The sequence below is a fragment of the Schistocerca piceifrons genome, chromosome 5, assembly GCF_021461385.2.
Source record: "Schistocerca piceifrons isolate TAMUIC-IGC-003096 chromosome 5, iqSchPice1.1, whole genome shotgun sequence".
Lineage (NCBI taxonomy): Eukaryota > Metazoa > Arthropoda > Insecta > Orthoptera > Acrididae > Schistocerca > Schistocerca piceifrons.
Genome location: NC_060142.1, coordinates 487,727,271 through 487,745,001, shown reverse-complemented (window position 1 = coordinate 487,745,001; position 17,731 = coordinate 487,727,271). Strand labels below are relative to the sequence as shown.

The following is a 17,731-nucleotide window of genomic DNA, read 5'->3' as shown; positions in this document are numbered from 1 at the left end:
AATACAGTACTGAATAATAACTAACAGACATACAACAATGAAACTTCTGACAATTACACATAAAACACAGGTGTGTGCAGGGATGCTGACCACACTTTGTCCCAACACATCAATGGTGCAAAATTATGAACATTCCAGAATTTTTTGAACAGAACTCATATACATCTTTGTATATTTCCATATAACAGTCAACATAGTCGGAGTCTCTCTGTCAGGCAGTGATGGAGTACATCTGTCTGTCATGGTTGCTTTATGGAGTTAGAACATGTAGTCTGTAAACTGAAAATGTTGTAAAGATCCGTGTGTGTTTCCTGGTGTTGAAACAAGATGGGTGTTCATTAAACACATGATATAATGAAAATAATCTGTACATACTATTATTTCGATGTACATACCTCCAAGAAACCACCCAACTATGTCTCACGGGGTGGAGAATCTACCATCTAAATGAACAGCCAAACAACAATTACGATGAACACAAAGATGTGCAGAAATAACAAAATATGTTTTTCTACCTGCACTTTCTCATACTAGTATGCATTTATTATGCAAATGGATGCAAAGTCACTAGTTTGCAAAAATTGCTAATTGCTTTATTATTATGATTATTGCAGTTAGCAGGGTTAGAGGTGGGTAAGAACTTGGGCCAGCAATTACCAACCTTGAGTGCGACAGATATTTTTTAATTTGACACTTCACAGAAAAGTTCATAGAATGTGCACCTTTTTTAAAAAAATTGCGTCAGCCAGAAATGGAAACCAGGGGCCCTCTTTTGCAAGTGAGCATTGTATCACAGAGCTATGCAGCCCATCCAAAACTCATTTTAATTTTAATGACTTACTCAGAGAACTTCAACATACATCTTCTCAAGAATGTTTGAGAGTTATACTGAACAGCTTTGGGCAATTGATATGTGAGTTCTGAACTTCACATACTATAAAAATAAATAAAATTACATTAGTTTGATTATACTGTGTGGTCTCCTTGTCCACTTCACTCACTTCCTCTCCTCTTTCCATAATACTGTCTTCAATTTTCTTTCTTTCATTATTGTAAATGCAACCACACATTGATTTTGGCATGGTGTTATACTGTTGTAGGAATTACTGAGACATATGGAAGCAAAGGCCCATGTCTATAGCTGAGCAGTCATTGTATCTGATTGCTATGCAGAGGATCCAGGTTCAATTACTGGTACTCCCAGGATTTTTTCCTTGATGGGTAGAATGTAATAGAATGCACTCACCCTTATGACACTAAGCAAGGACATTCTTGAATAATAAGCAGCAGTCTCAAGGTATGCAAAAGTGATAACAGCTTGGAGAGTGGTATGCTGTCCACATGCCCCTTCATATAACATTTAAATGGTGCCATAAGGCAGAGGATCACACAGCACACAGCAGTATTATATACTTCTCTGTGCCTGCCTGAGGAATTACATTTATGTGGAAGTGAAGACTATTTTGTTGGGTGAGTACCAGTTTGAAGAAGAGTTTGTACAGGATGATAAAATTAACCAACCAGGGAAATAGCAACACTAGATGTGGAAGGTGATGTAAAGAAAATGGATACAGGAAGAGGAATGGATTATGAAATCAAAACCTAGGAGGAAACTGGATGAGGAGATGAGGAAAACAAGGAGAGGGGGGGATGAAGATTAAAACAGTAATAAAAAATAATTAAGTAAATAAATATAATAAAAATGGAGTGTGGGATTGTTTATTAATGGATGTTAAGTGCAAGAGAACAGTGGGCAGTGAGATATGAAGGTATGCCGTGGAGCTAGTCCCCATCACTGGGGTACAAGGAAATTAGTATCACTTGGGAGATTCCAAATATTCTGTGTAATGCTGCAGAAAGCCATGCTGTTTGAGACATTCTGCAGAACATGTTCAGTAACTTGTTACTGGCTGTCCCCAAGATGGGCTGTTCTTCCATGTACATTCATGCACTCATCCATTTAAGTGGTGGTCATTCCAAAATAAAATTTTTTGTGGTGAGTATATGTAAATTGGTATGTTACAGTGGTTAAGAGGGCAATGGAAGGCTATAGTGCACTGTGTGAGGAGGATGCTAGGGAGAGTTGATCACATTTCAGGGCCTACCGGAGATAGTGATAGTCGGGCAAACTAATGTGTCAAGATGTTCAGAGCATGGGTGGTAATATATGTCAAATGTGGAGCTTTTAAGTGTTTGAATGTAGAAGCTGTGTTATTATTATAGAGTTTTATTTAACATACATAGTACATGTGTTTCACCACTAGAGGATTTTACAGTACTGGTGGTTGTGGAATTCCTACTCTTGGCTAGAGCTTACTATCTGAATTAAGTAAAGCTCTCTATTCCTTGAACAAGATAAGTTAATCTCACAAGTATTCCATCTCTTGTTCTTGATTCTGTTTCATTTAACTTAGTTTGCTTTAAGAGAAAAGAGGACTCAAACTGAAGGAATAGATTTAGGGAAGAGTTTAATTTTCCATCTAGACTGCCTGCTTGATAAATCTCTTCTTAGCATTCTTCAAGCAATTTCTCTTTAAATGTTGTGTTCTATTCATTGTTTGTTTTATTAATTTATAATTAATGTTTGATGATCATAGTTGGAAAAATCTGTATCTATCTCTTGCACTATGCCATCCAGCTGTTGAACTACGTCATTTCTCACAGGGTACACACTATTAGCCACAGTTGGAAGCTGGATATCCACAAGTTATTTATGAACGATAAAGTTCACAATGTCTGAAACCATTTTATTTGAGTACCAATAGCTTTGCTGCAGTAGTAACACCGATTCCCATCGGATCACCAAAGTTTAGTGCTGTCAATCTTGGTTAGTGCTTGGATGGGTGACTGACTGGTTCTGCTGAACATTCACACTCTGTGAAAGTATTTTATTGAATTGCCAACAGCCTTGACACAGTGGTGACAGCGTTTCCCAACAGATGAACAAAGTTAAGTGCTGTTGGGCTTAGTTAGCACTTGGATGGGTGACTGTCTGGGTCTGCCGAGTGCTGCTGGCAAGCAGGGTGCACTCAGGCCTTGTGAGGTCAATTGAGGAGCTACTTGATTGAGAAGCAGTGGCTCTGGTAATGAAAACTGACAATGAGTGTGAGAGCAGTGTGCCAACCACAAGCCCCTCCATATCTGTAATCAGTGATGCCAGTTCACTAAGGATGACACTGTGGTCAGTTGGTACTGTTGGGCCCTTCGAAGCCTGTTTGGATGGAGTTTAGTTTATTTGATCTAAAGAGTCAAAATTTAATCAAGAACAAAAATGTTTACAGCTGCAGATGGAAGTTAGTTTATTTCACAGCCATTAGAAAGTCAAGAAAATATGTAACAGTTTGTCAACTAGATTTATATAATTAATAAATTTTCACACTCACAAGTGACACGGAACCAGTAATTCCATAAATACAGCAATATTTTCTTAAACTGAAAACCAAAACTGAGACTTTATTGAATTACAATTTCCTATTTTATTTCTCAATGTAACATACTATCATGCAAGTCCAGGCATACAGCTACAAGAAATTAAGGTTCTGTAACTATAAAATTGTAAATAGCAGTATCTAAATGATAGGTTTAGATAATATGAGAGGCACATCAAAAACAATACTAATTTGAGTCATCAACACCCAGTTAGTAGGTATATATGGTAAACTGATGGAGTTATTATTTTTAGAAACATAAATCAGCCCTTGTGTATTGAGTTATTGCTCTGAAATAAATTTGACTAAACTAGATAAATAACATATTGTGACGTATTTATAGTTTTCCAATCTGCTTTATCACATAAAAAAGACCTGTACAGTATGGAATCCGTTCCCACTGACAACAAGTGAAACTGTCTTGCTGGCGGTAGTGAAACTTGTAAATAAAATCTGGTGGTTATTACTTACCAAAGCTGCAGAACCATCAGCCTCTAAATAGGAAATTTCTGAAGGATTAATAGGAAACTTCTCATAAAATTCTCTCAGCAGATGTGTGAAATGTAGTTGCGTGGCTGGAAAGAAACATTGTCTGTCTCCCATACAGATAACCCCAGAACCAAGAACAGAACAGTAGATCCGTTTGGCATCTCTTTTACGCTGAAGAAATAAGGCAACTGATGCTTCACTTCTCCCATAACCATTCCCTGTCAAGAATATAAACATTTAGATCACTATGTTTCTTAAAATAAAATACTGTATACTCAAAAACCAAAAATGCAACAATTCTCCACTACAAAAAAGTCAAATTTGTATGAAACTAAAGGGATAATCTACACCAAAATGCTTAACAAAGACACAAAATAATTTATTGGGTTACATTAAGACTATAATGCAATGAATTCTTGTCACAGTACATGGTATTTGTATGTCCTTAACCTTAAGAAAACACATACTTTAACTATTTTTGTTGTTAATAGATTCATATTACACTACTTGTGATTTGTAGTGGAAACTGAGAGGGTATAATTTTAAATAGGAATGTGGAACTGCAAACTGTGCTTAGAAATGTGAAACTGCAAACTGTGCTATGGAAGAGAAATTAGTAAAATAATCAATTTCATTCTCCTACAACCACTGAGAAAATAAAAAACAGGAATTTTCTCAACCTGGTAATTAATAGAAAATTCTAGGAAATTTACTATTATGTGCAATGCTAAAGGACAAATGAAACATACAGTATTAACATGTATCATTGAACAATATGTACCTTCTTCTAATAGTAGTCTGCATCATGCTTCATTGCTACAACAGCAGTTAACATAGAGCATGTTGCCATATTAGTTAGTCGGTTAAAAATGTAACAATTAGCAGAGTCACAGCAAATTACAGTACCTCTTTCATATACCAAAAATGAAAGAAAGTGATGTATTACTTTTCATGTTTGAGTTATGTGCAATGCTAAAGGACAAATGAAACATACAGTATTAACATGTATCATTGAACAATATGTACCTTCTTCTAATAGTAGTCTGCATCATGCTTCATTGCTACAACAGCAGTTAACATAGAGCATGTTGCCATATTAGTTAGTCGGTTAAAAATGTAACAATTAGCAGAGTCACAGCAAATTACAGTACCTCTTTCATATACCAAAAATGAAAGAAAGTGATGTATTACTTTTCATGTTTGAGTTATGGAAAATGAAAACAAAATGTTTGCAAATATGAGTTCCTACCCAAGGCCCCTATCATGATTCAATGAAACATGAAGGAGGAATTTAGAAGTATCCTATGCATAAAGGACATATTTTAATGAAAAAGTACACTAATATCCCAATAATTTTTGAGAACATTTATCATGGAGAACAGTTGTTTTTCTTAGTACTTTAAAATGAAGATGAAAAGTCTCGACCACAAGAAACATTTATTTTTGTAGGTTACCCATTTTGTTCAGTTACTGACCATCTTCAGTCCACATACCAAGTTCGTAGGCAGAGATAGTGTATGGAAAAGGTGTTTCAAACTTCACAAATAACAACTGAATGCCTAAGGCTAAGACGACACAGAAAATGTGTGTATAAGGACCTAATATAAAATTAAGTACGCTAACTGGGAAGAATTAAAAAGAGTGTTTCAGTGTCCAGGAAATCCATCACTGGGTGATAATGTAGATGTTAAAGTGCAAGAACTGACAGTGAGGATACAAGGTGCGTTTTTTAAGTAAGTACCGTTTTGAAATTAAAAAAAGACGTGCTACGATATCTCAATAATTTTATTTTTGCATGAAAACCTGTACCTTAATCTACTTTTCTACATAATTTCTGTCAATATTGAGGCACTTGTCATAACATTGTACCAGTTTTTGAATACCCTCCTCATAGAAGTCTGCCACCTGACTTGTTAACCACTGCATCACCACTGTTTTGACTTCATCATCGTCTTGACGATGCTGACTGACCAGGTGTTTCTTCAAGTGCAGGAACAGATGGTAGTCACTGGGCACAAGATCGGAGCTGTAAGGAGGTCAGATTCACCCAGAAAAGTGAAGTTTAAGCAAACAATTTCTGCCCGTAAAAACATGTGCACAGTGTTTTGAGACAGAAAAGGAGTATTGCTTGTGGAATTTCTGCTTCATAATGAGACAATCAATGCAGCAGCTTAGTGTAAGACATTGCACAATCTACTGATCAATTCAGAACAAAAGACGTGGCAAGTTGAGCAAGGGCATCATTTTGCTGCAAGACAATGCCCATCCGCATGTGACGAATCAGACCAAAGATCTCATCACATCTTTTCGATGCAAAACTCTAGATCATCCTCTGTACAGTCCCGATCTTGCACCCAGTGACTGCCATCAGTTCCTGCACTTGAAGAAACACCTGGGCGGTCAGCGTCTTCAAGGCAATGATGAAGTCAAAACAGTGGCGATGCAGCAGTTAACAAGTCAGACGGCAGACTTCTATGAGGAGGGTATTCAAAAACTGGTACAATGTTATGACAAGTGCCTCAATATTGACGGAAATTATGTAGAAAAGTAGATTAAGGTACAGACTTTCATGTAAAAATAAAAATTATTGAAATATCTTAGCACTCTTTTTTTAATTTCAAAATTGTACTTACTTAAAAAACACGCCTCATGCATAGAGCAATGGAGGCATCAATACCTATCAGCAGAGTTCATTCTAAAGGAGTACATTACATCTAGACAGAGGCACTGCAGAAATTAAGATGTAAAACAAAACGAGCCAGGAAGCTATACAAGAGCAGCATGATTCAAGAAGAAAGAGTATGAAGGCCGCCTAGATGCAGGTACTTTAAACAACAATTTAAGGAAGAGTTGTGAAAAACAAAAATGGAATGATGGAAGCAATTCCCGAAGGCTACTTAGAAACCGATCCCTGGGCTGTACCATATAATATAGTCTGTGAGAAAATATGATCGCCAACAGTCTTATCCACTCTCAGAAGGAATGATGGGATGGTAACTGAAAGTTGGAAATAGTCAGCTACCCTGCTAATGGAAACATTACTTTCCAATGATAGTGAAGAAGGAAAGACAGATGATCAGTGTAGGTTACAGGAAATGTTATGCCAAGAATATAGGTGTTGACAGATGTGAAAATTACCAAACTATCAGTTTAATAAGCCACGGCTACAAAATACTAACACGAATTATTTACAGACGAATGGAGAAGCTGGTAGAAGCCGACCTCAGGGAAGATCAGTTTGGATTCCGTACAAATGTTGGAACACATGAGACAATACGGATCCCTACAACTTATCTTAGAAAATAGATTAAGGAAAGGCAAACGTACATTTCTAGCATTTGTAGACTTGTAGAAAGCTTTTGACAACATTGACTGGAATACTCTCTTTCGAATTCTGAAAGTGGCAGGGGTAAAATACACTGAGCAAAAGGCTATGAACAATTTGTACAGAAACCAGATGGCAGTTATAATAGTCGAGGGGTATGAAAGGGAAGCAGTGGTTGGGAAGGGAGTGAGACAGGGTTGTAGCATATCCCCAATGTTATTCAATCTGTATATTGAGCAAGCAGTAAAGGAAACAAAGGAAAAATTCGGAGTAGGAACTAAAGTCCATGTAGAAGAAATAAAAACTTTGAGGTTCACCGACGACATTGTAATTCTGTCAAAGACAGCAAAGGAACTGGAAGAGCAGTTGAATGGAATGGACAGTGTCTTGAAATGAGGATATAAGACGAACATCAACAAAAGCAAAAAGAGGAGAATGGAATTTAATCAAATTATATCAGGTGATGCTGAGGGAATTAGATAAGGAAATGAGACACTTAATGTAGTAAGTGAGTTTTGCTATTTTGGAGCAAAGAAACTGATGTTGGTCAAAGTAGAGAGGATATAAAATGTAGGCTGGCAATGGCAAGGAAAGCATTTCTGAAGAAGAGAAACTTGTTAACATTGAGTATAGATTTTAGTGCCAGGTAGTTGTTTCTGAAAGTATTTGTATGGAGTGTAGCCATGTATGGAAGTGAAACCTGTACGATAAATAGTTTAGACAAGAAGAGAATAGAAGCTTTTGAAATGTGGTGCTACAGAAGAATGCTGAAGATCAGATGGGTGAATCGCATAACTAATGAAGAGGTATTGAATAGAATTGGAGAGAAGAGAAATTTGAGCCACAACTTGACTAGAAGAAGGGATCGGTTGGTAGGACATGTTCTGAGGCATCAAGGGATCACCAATTTAGTATTGGAGGGCAGCGTGGAGGGTAAAAATCGTAGAGGGAGACCAAGTAATGAATACACTAAACAGCTTCAGAAGGATGTAGGCTGCAGTAGGTACTGGGATATGAAGAACCTCTCATAGGATAGAGTAGCATGGAGAGCTGCATCAAACCAGTCTCTGGACTGAAGACCACATCAACAACAACATAGGAACAATAAACGTATGTACCCATTTGCACAAGAAGAAATTAGGCATTTTATTTTAAGTCTGAAAAACAAAAAAAAAAAATAAAATCTGCAGGACTGGATGGGATTCCTTCCAAAGAAATATAAGGATTATGTGGCCAATTTGATATTTATTTGTGCAATCTGTACAATGGGTGTCCCTTGTGAGCAAGGGTCCCTGTACCGTGGAAGAAAACTGTAGTGGTAATAATTAATAAAGGGCAAGATAAAGATCCAATGATACCCAAATCCTACAACCCTGGAAGTTTAGAGGCCCGGCAACCATGGACAAATATAACTGGAATGTAGAGGGTCTGAGGTGAGTTCTGAACCTGCTCCCAAGAAATATCATGGCTGATTATGACACTGGAGTATTCACAGAGACAATGGTAAAAAGACAACTTAGAACTGAACATCCCAGAATTTTGCAATTTTATGCCTATGTGATACAGTGCAAGAGAAGAAGAAGACTAGCTGGCAGTATGTTATGCATCATTAAACCACAACTGGCCCCTATCAAACCACTAGTAAGAGAAGAAAACATGTTAGTTGTCAGAACAAGGATTAGTCTACTTTAACCCAGATCACACTGCAACAGACATAATAGGTAAACTAGGGATGAACTTGGATTACAATATAAGCAAGGGCAACAACAAAATTGCATATTTAAAAATATCTTTAGTTGTAAGTAACCAACTTTTCCTAGATAAATTATTTGGAGATGTGTTTTTATATCACCTAGAATGTAGGTATAGATATTCACTTTTTCACTTTCATTATCTATTTGTTCATAACCTATGTCATTTACCCTTAAAAATTCTACAAAGTGTTTCTTCCTATTTAAAACATCATTTGTTGGTTTTTCTGACCACTGACTTTCCTTAATAAATGCCACAAAAATAAATAAATTTGGTGTTATTGATATCTCTTTCTTATCTTTGAAAGAAAGCCATAATTCTACAAATATTTGATTATCAGGTAATGTTAAATTGTTTTTCATCATAGTAGTTTCTAAACTAGTGATGGCTGCATTAGATACACTTACAATAGCTGCCATTTATTAACAAATAATTTTTATAAAGTAAAAATATTTTTTATATTCTATAGCTAATGGGCTATTATATTTAGTTTCTGTATATGTAATTTCATTTTTTCTAGAAAGTTTTGTAACTTCTTTTATGTCTCAGAAAATCTATTTTATTCCAGATGCCTAAACTTTTAATCCTCTGAAAATCTTCATAAATAAAACATAAAATCTATAGCATTGTGCTGGGCTAAAATTTACATATTTTGATTTTAAATCTATAAAAATCATTTTTTAATGAATGGTGAGGCCAAATAGTCTAAAAGTAAACAAACTGAAATCTAGAGCAAAAGAATTAGGACTTAAAGGTTATTCTAAACTTAGAAAACAAGAACTTACTGGTCTTTTAATAATCATAATATTACCAAAGAAATGAATAACAGAAAAAATGAGGTGAAAAATGATACTATTAAGGAGTTAAAAATTAAAGGAAAAGAATTAGGAAATAAAGGATATTCTAAAATGGAAAAGGAGGAGATTAATTATAATTTTGAAAATTTACATGTTAAGGAATTATTTAAATTGTATTTGACAACAATTTAAATATATAAAAATAAAACTGTTCATTATATTAAAAATAATGATCCATTTGGTGAATTTGGACTGAAATATATGTGAGGACATTATGAATTATCTGTAGATTTTACGAGAGAATTTCAAGATAACTTATTTTGGGAAACTATATCAATAATAGAATGAAATTTGCCTGAAGATTTTATTAGAGAAATGCAAGATATGTTAGACTGTGGGCTTTTGTCAAAATATAAAACTTTATTTGAAAATTTTATGAGAGAATTTCAAGATAAATTAAATTGGAATATAATATCACAAGTTAATTGAAATATTACATTCATGAGACAATTTCAAGACAAATTAAATTGGAATATTACATCAAGTAATGAAAGCTTATGTGAAAAAATTTTAAGAGAATTTCAGAATAAAGTAAAGTGGGACAAAATATCAAGGTGTGAAAAATTATCTCCAAAATTTATGAGACACTTTCAAGACAGATTAAACTGAGGTGAAATATCTTGCAAACAAAATTTCCTCAAGATTGTATTTGAGAATGTTAAGATAAATTGGGATTATACTGCATTATATCATAAATTATCTGAAAATATTATAAGATCATTCCAAGATAAAGTAAACTGGATTCCAGTAGCAACAATGTCAAATTTCACTCAAAATCTTATAGAAGAATTTAAAAATAAAATTAATTGGGATTGGGATGAAATATCAAGCAATCAAAAATTGTTTGAAGATTTTACTAGAGAATTTAAAGATGAAGTAAATTGGGAATACATATCAGCATGTTAAAAATTACCTGAAAATTTTATGAGAGAATTTGAAGACAGATTAAACTGGGAAGATATATCAAGTAATCAAAAGTTATCTGAAGATTTATTTCCAGAATTTCAAAATAAATCAAATTGGTAGTATGTTTTAGAATATCAAAATCTGTCTGAATCATTTATGCAAAAAATATCTAAAGCATATGAAATAATAGAACAATCTGAAGATAACGAGTGTTCTCTATATTTAACTCATGAAAAACATCCATTTGTAAAAAACAAACAGTAATCACATTTTTCATAATGAGCGTATTGATGAATGGTTAAAAAAAAATGTCCATTGCGCAGAAAAATTATTAAGAAATAAAGTTACACACAGTCTAAAATTGATTATGCAGTCGCATAATTTTGATAAAGAGTAATTGTATCACAATTATTGAGTGTAAGCATTTAAAATATTGAAATATTTGTGCCAACAAATAATTCTCAATGTTTCTTTCGATCATTGATATAAATTTACTGAATTAGGATTGCAATTAAGTCTTAACATTTATTCACAATTATTAATGTCTATCTTTGATTCTGTATTACCGTTAGTGTAAAATTTTTTGTTGTGTTCTAACTACATTATAAGTATACTCACAATCATTTTGAGATAATTCTGAAAGAATAAAATTTTGTCTTGAATTTTTATTAATTGTGTGAGGAAAAACATGAGGTAATAAACAATTTATTTATGATTTCTTTCATGTCAACTTCCAATATCTCTATCAAATATTCCATTTAAATTTTGAATATAATATTCTCGAATTCTATTTAAATTTTATAAATGAGTTATTTGGAATTTATATATCTCTTTTATTTCCTTTTTAATTTTATATTCTCCATATGTTCTAACTGATAGTAAAACTTCTTCACAAACCCAACCTCGAAAATTTTCTGCAAAAAGCATTTTGGATCTCATAACTGAAGAATATAAACCAGGCTTGCAACTGTCAACCAAATCCAGAAAATTCACATACAATGAAATATCAAAAACATGAAACAAGTGGATTCTGTTATCATAATAAATATATAAATTGATATTACAAAAATTCTGTTATTTATAGAGGGCCAAATTGTCACAAAAATTTATTGAATGTATAAAACAAGAAGTAGAAGAAATTGGAAGAATTTCTTCTGAAACTGAAGAAATGAGAATATAAATTCCTGAATAACAATCAAGATATGCTAGATAAAAAAAATGTACATTGTGTAAATATCATTACTCAACATAAAAATAAAAAGATGCATCAGCATGACTATTTAAATGGAAAATTTATAAATCCTTTATCAAATAACTTATTTACAGTTAAAACATCCTAGTTTTGTACCAATTTATTTCCATAATTTAGTGAGTATGATTCACATCGGTTTGCAAAACGACTTGATTGTGATAAAAAAGAAATAGATCTAATACTAAATAATGAAGATAGAGACATTAGTTTTGGTAAGATGGCACAAAATTTGAAGATGAAGTTTACTGATACATTTAACTGTATGGCCTTATCACTTGACATATTACCATCAAATCTGAAAAAGGGTCAAATGAGAAATATTAAATACTTTTTCTCAGAAGAGTTATTCAATCTAGTGATCAGAAAAGGTGTATATCCATATGAGTACATGGATTTTTGTTTAACGTGTGAAGAGACACAATAACCAGCGAAAGAAGAATTTTACAGTGAACTGACTGACCGTGAAATAAGTGATGAAGATTATAAAAATGCAAAATTTGTTTGTGAAAAATTTAATATTACAAATAATGGTGACTATCATGATCTATATCTTAAAACTGATGCAGTGTTATTGTTTGATGTATTTGAAAAATTTAGAAACCCTTCTATAAAAGCATATGATCTTGATCCATCTTGGTGTTTTACAGCACTAGGTTTATCTTGGGATTCAATGTTGAAAATTACTAAATAACCACTTGATTTATTACATGATTATGATACAATTTTAATGGTTGAAAACGGAATAAGAGGAGGAATATCATGGTGTTTTACAAGATATGTCAAAGCAAACAATAAATATATGAAAGATTCTGATGATAAAAAGATATCGAATGATTTTGCATATTTAGATGCAAGCAATGTATATGGTTATGCTATGAGTCAATGTCTACCACATTCTGGGTTTGAGTGGGATGAACCAAATAATTTTGATTGTGCAAAAATAAATGAAATATCAGATACTGTGAAAATTGGATACATATTTGAAGTTGATCTAGAATATACAAAAGAATTACATGATTTGCATAAAGATTTACCATTATCTCTGAAAATAAAATTGTACCAGGAATTAAGGAAAACAAATTGTTGACTACTCTGAATGACATACATAATTATGTAGTTCACTATAGAAATCTTAAACAGTACCTGTCTCTTGGAATGAAAATAACAAAAATATATAGAATCTTAAAATCCAATCAATCAGATTGGTTGAAGAAATATATAGATTTTAAAAATGGATATGGGAACTAAATCCAATAAATTTTGAGAAATATTTCTAAAATGTAATGAAAAATGCAGTGTTTGGAAAAAAGATGAAAAATATGAGACATAGAGAGAATATAAAGTTAGTTTCAGAAGCAAAAAAGTGTGATAATCTAATAGCTAAACGAAACTTTAGAGGATGAACTCTATTTAATGAAAATCTTGTTGATATTCATGTGAATAAAATAAAAATTGTGTTCAATAAACCCATCTAGGTTGGTATGAGTATACCTGATTTACCTAAAGAACTGATGTATGGTTTTCACTATAGAATAATGAAACTGAAATATGGAGAAAATATTGAGTTGTGTTATCAGGATATGGACAGTTAGTTTTACAATATTGAAACTCAAGATTTTTACAAAGATATGAATTTGATGACTGATTACTTTGATACAAGTGATTATCTAGAAGATAATATTTATGGAATTCCACAAGTAAACAAGAAAATTTTAGGAAAGATGAAATATGAATACAATAGAAAAAATAATGTAGAATTCTGTGGTTTGAAAGCAAAAATGTATGCTTTTAAAGTTGGTGATAAAATACAGAAAAAACTAAAGAAGTTAAAAAATGTATTGAATAAGTTTAGAAGAGTGCAAAGATTGCTCCCTTAACAATAGAGAACAGGACAGAAAAATTAATATGATGCAAAGTGAAAAACATGAAATCTATGCAGTTGAAATAAACAAGAAAGCATTGAGTCCTCTTGCTGACAGAAGATATATTTTGGAAAATAAAATAGGTACATTACCATATGGACATTACTCATTGTGAAAAAACCTAATAATTATTTTCCTGTATAAATGGAGACTCTCATGAAGAAGCTCAACCATGCAAATCTCTTGAAAGAGATTAAAAACTGAATGAGTTAGAGATAAAGGTTTTGTATAATATTACTGTATAATATTTAAATACTAGACGTGGAGAAAAAATTTGTATATAGCTTAACAATGAGGTTAAGATTATTTTACCAGATACATATTCTAAATTAATAACTGACTGGGATTATCAGTTAGTTGAAAAAGAACTGATGAAACTGAATATACAGGAATGAAGAATAATGAAAAATAATGAATTTCATGATCCAGAATTCATTCTGAAATTTTTTAAAATTTTATTTTCCCTATTAAATTTTATAATCTTTAAATGGATAATGCTAAACAGCTAAATCATTATGGTGAATGTCTAGATAAAAAGAATATTTATGCATTTTATAAAGATATTGTAACATCCACGAGATAAATTTTTGGCTACAGTGCGACGAGAGGAAATTGTGCCTCTAACAGTTATAAACATTATGCATTCGACGTATGAAAAAACAATGAAAACTTATAAATATTAATTATTTGTATAACATTCTATGATGTAATTAGACATATCGATGTGTATCATACAAAGACAATGATAATTGTAAATTCCTTTTATGATCTGCATTTGTCTTCCTTTGTTTTTACCTGTTGTTGGTTGGCTTTTGTAGATTGCGGATGCTTATCAAACTGAGGTCTGTTAAGAAATTGTAATTATTTGTTAATTATTACTTGAAAATAGAGTTCATTATTATTATAAATATGAGTGAATAATTATTTGTAACTTTAATACCTCTCTCAGGAAGCATTATCTGTGTTAATTATTTCTTTCTGCTGCAACGAGCGCAGCCATTGATGATAGCGATTTGTATCGCATTTTTCTCTGTGTTTTCCTTAGAAACAAATCAAATGTTTGCTTGATGAGGTCTAAATAGTGCACAATATGAAAGTATAGTTTATAGGATTTAATAATCATTTCAAATACTTACTTATTTGGTATAACAATAGAAAGTCTCTATCAATTGTCTGCCGCCATCTTAACAATTATCTCAGTGGCAAATTCAAATTACGCAACTCTGCAGACATAAATGCCGAACGTAACACAAATGTGTAAAAATAAATGTGCACCGGTGGTCCCGAACTCATTTTAATGAAAATAATTCGAATCAGATTGGTTCTTTAAAAACAGTGCTCATAGCACGATCGTTATAACAAACTTTTCTAGCTGATGTATGGAGCCGAAATTAATTACGCACGAGTTGCAAAGAATATTGTTTCAGGTAACATACGTCAGTGTTGTGCGCGGCTGATACTCTGTGGTTTTAATGATCATTTTGCTGAAGATAACTGTTTCCATAGTTGTATAGAATCTGTTGTATGAACTGTGATTTAGTGACACTTACACAACTTACAGACAACACTTTAACACGACGTTAACTTGGAGTTCTTTAGCAGCTTGATCAAATCTTTAGCCGGGAGAGAAATTATTTAGTAATTACTCAATGTAATAAAATAAGATTATCATTTCCATTTACAAATTGGTTAAATACTAAACCACTTAATAACACAGCGAATGCCACAATAAGCATCAAAAAGATGTTTATTGTTGGATCTGTAAAGAATGTGTGTCTTATTACCAGAAAATTAAGGTTACATATGAATGTGGTAGAACTGTAACAAATTTTGTCTCAAAAAACATTACAAACTATAGTGCATACAAATCTTATGGCTGCTCAATAAGAAAGAACTAGAAAAATTGAGGTACGGAATAGATTTCTTACGTTCACCATAATTCTTTTTTTCTTTATGTGTACATTTTATAAAAAATATTAACTTTATTTTCTTACATTCACCTACTGTGAGAAAAACATAATTTTTATAATGAGTGCATGTGCTAAGAAAAAATATTCATTTTTCTTAATTTTATAAATAATTTATTATTAAATATGCTTGTCTTAAGCAAAAATAAATGATATATCTAAAAACGAAGATGATGCGACTTACCATACGAAAGCGCTGGCAGGTCAATAGACACACAAACAAACACAAACATACACACAAAATTCAAGCTTTCGCAACCAACGGTTGCTTCGTCAGAAAAGAGGGAAGGAGAGGGAAAGACGAAAGGATGTGGGTTTTAAGGGACAGGGTAAGGAGTCATTCCAATCCCGGGAGCAGAAAGACTTACCTTAGGGGGAAAAAAGGACAGGTATACACTCACACACACACATATCCATCCGCACATGCACAGACACAAGCAGACATTTGTAAAGGCAAAGAGTTTGGGCAGAGATGTCAGTCGAGTACAGAGGAAAAGATGTTGTTGAAAGACAGGTGAGGTATGAGTGGCGGCAACTTGAAATTAGTGGAGGTTGAGGCCTGGCGAATAACGAGAAGAGAGGATATACTGAAGGGCAAGTTCCCATCTCCAGAATTCTGACAGGTTGGTGTTAGTGGGAAATATCCAGATAACCCGGACGGTGTAACACTGTGCCAAGATGTGCTGGCCGTGCACCAAGGCATGTTTAGCCACAGGGTGATCGTCATTACCAACAAACACTGTCTGCCTGTGTCCATTCATGTGAATGGACAGTTTGTTGCTGGTCATTCCCACATAGAAAGCTTCACAGTGTAGGCAGGTCAGTTGGTAAATCACGTGGGTGCTTTCACATGTGGCTCTGCCTTTGATAGTGTACACCTTACAAGTTACAGGACTGGAGTAGGTGGTGGTGGGAGGGTGCATTGGACAGGTTTTACACTGGGGTCAGTTACAAGGGTAGGAGCCAGAGGGTAGGGAAGGTGGTTTGGGGATTTCATAGGGATGAACTAAGAGGTTACGAAGGTTAGGTGGACGGTGAAAAGACACTCTTGGTGGAGTGGGGAGGATTTCATGAAGGATGGATCTCATTTCAGGGCAGGATTTGAGGAAGTCGTATCCCTGCTGGAGAGCCACATTCAGAGTCTGATCCAGTCCCGGAAAGTATCCTGTCACAAGTGGGGCACTTTTGTGGTTCTTCTGTGGGAGGTTCTTGGTTTGAGGGGATGAGGAAGTGGCTCTGGTTATTTGCTTCTGTACCAGGTCGGGAGGGTAGTTGCGGGATGTGAAAGCTGTTTTCAGGTTGTTGGTGTAATGGTTCAGGGATTCCGGACTGGAGCAGATTCGTTTGCCACGAAGACCTAGGCTGTAGGGAAGAGGCCGTTTGATATGGAATCAGTGGCAGCTGTCATAATGGAGGTACTGTTGCTTGTTGGTGGGTTTGATGTGGACGGACGTGTGAAGCTGGCCATTGGACAGATGGAGGTCAACGTCAAGGAAAGTGTCATGGGATTTGGAGTAGGATCAGGTGAATCTGATGGAACCAAAGGAGTTGAGGTTGGAGAGGAAATTCTGGAGTTCTTCTTCACTGTGAGTCCAGATCATGAAGATGTCATCAATAAATCTGTACCAAACTTTGGGTTGGCATGCCTGGGTAACCAAGAAGGCTTCCTCTAAGCGACCCATGAATAGGTTGGCGTACGAGGGGGCCATCCTGGTACCCATGGCTGTTCCCTTTAATTGTTGGTATGTCTGGCCTTCAAAAGTGAAGACCTACAAGACTGGACTATAGCAGATGATAAGTGTAGGTTCTGGGTAAGGTCTTGTGGGTTAGTGA

The 17,731-nt window shown here is 33.9% G+C and overlaps 1 protein-coding gene across 1 annotated transcript in view; it reads right to left on the bottom strand.

Moving 5' to 3' along the window:
* Positions 1-17,731, bottom strand: part of LOC124798507 (fatty acid synthase-like) — a 379,784-nt gene that overhangs the window by 319,265 nt on the left and 42,788 nt on the right. The window contains exon 6 of the mRNA XM_047261946.1: positions 3,900-4,135. Within this exon, the coding sequence (XP_047117902.1) occupies positions 3,900-4,135 (236 nt within the window). The remainder of the gene's footprint in view (positions 1-3,899; positions 4,136-17,731) is intronic.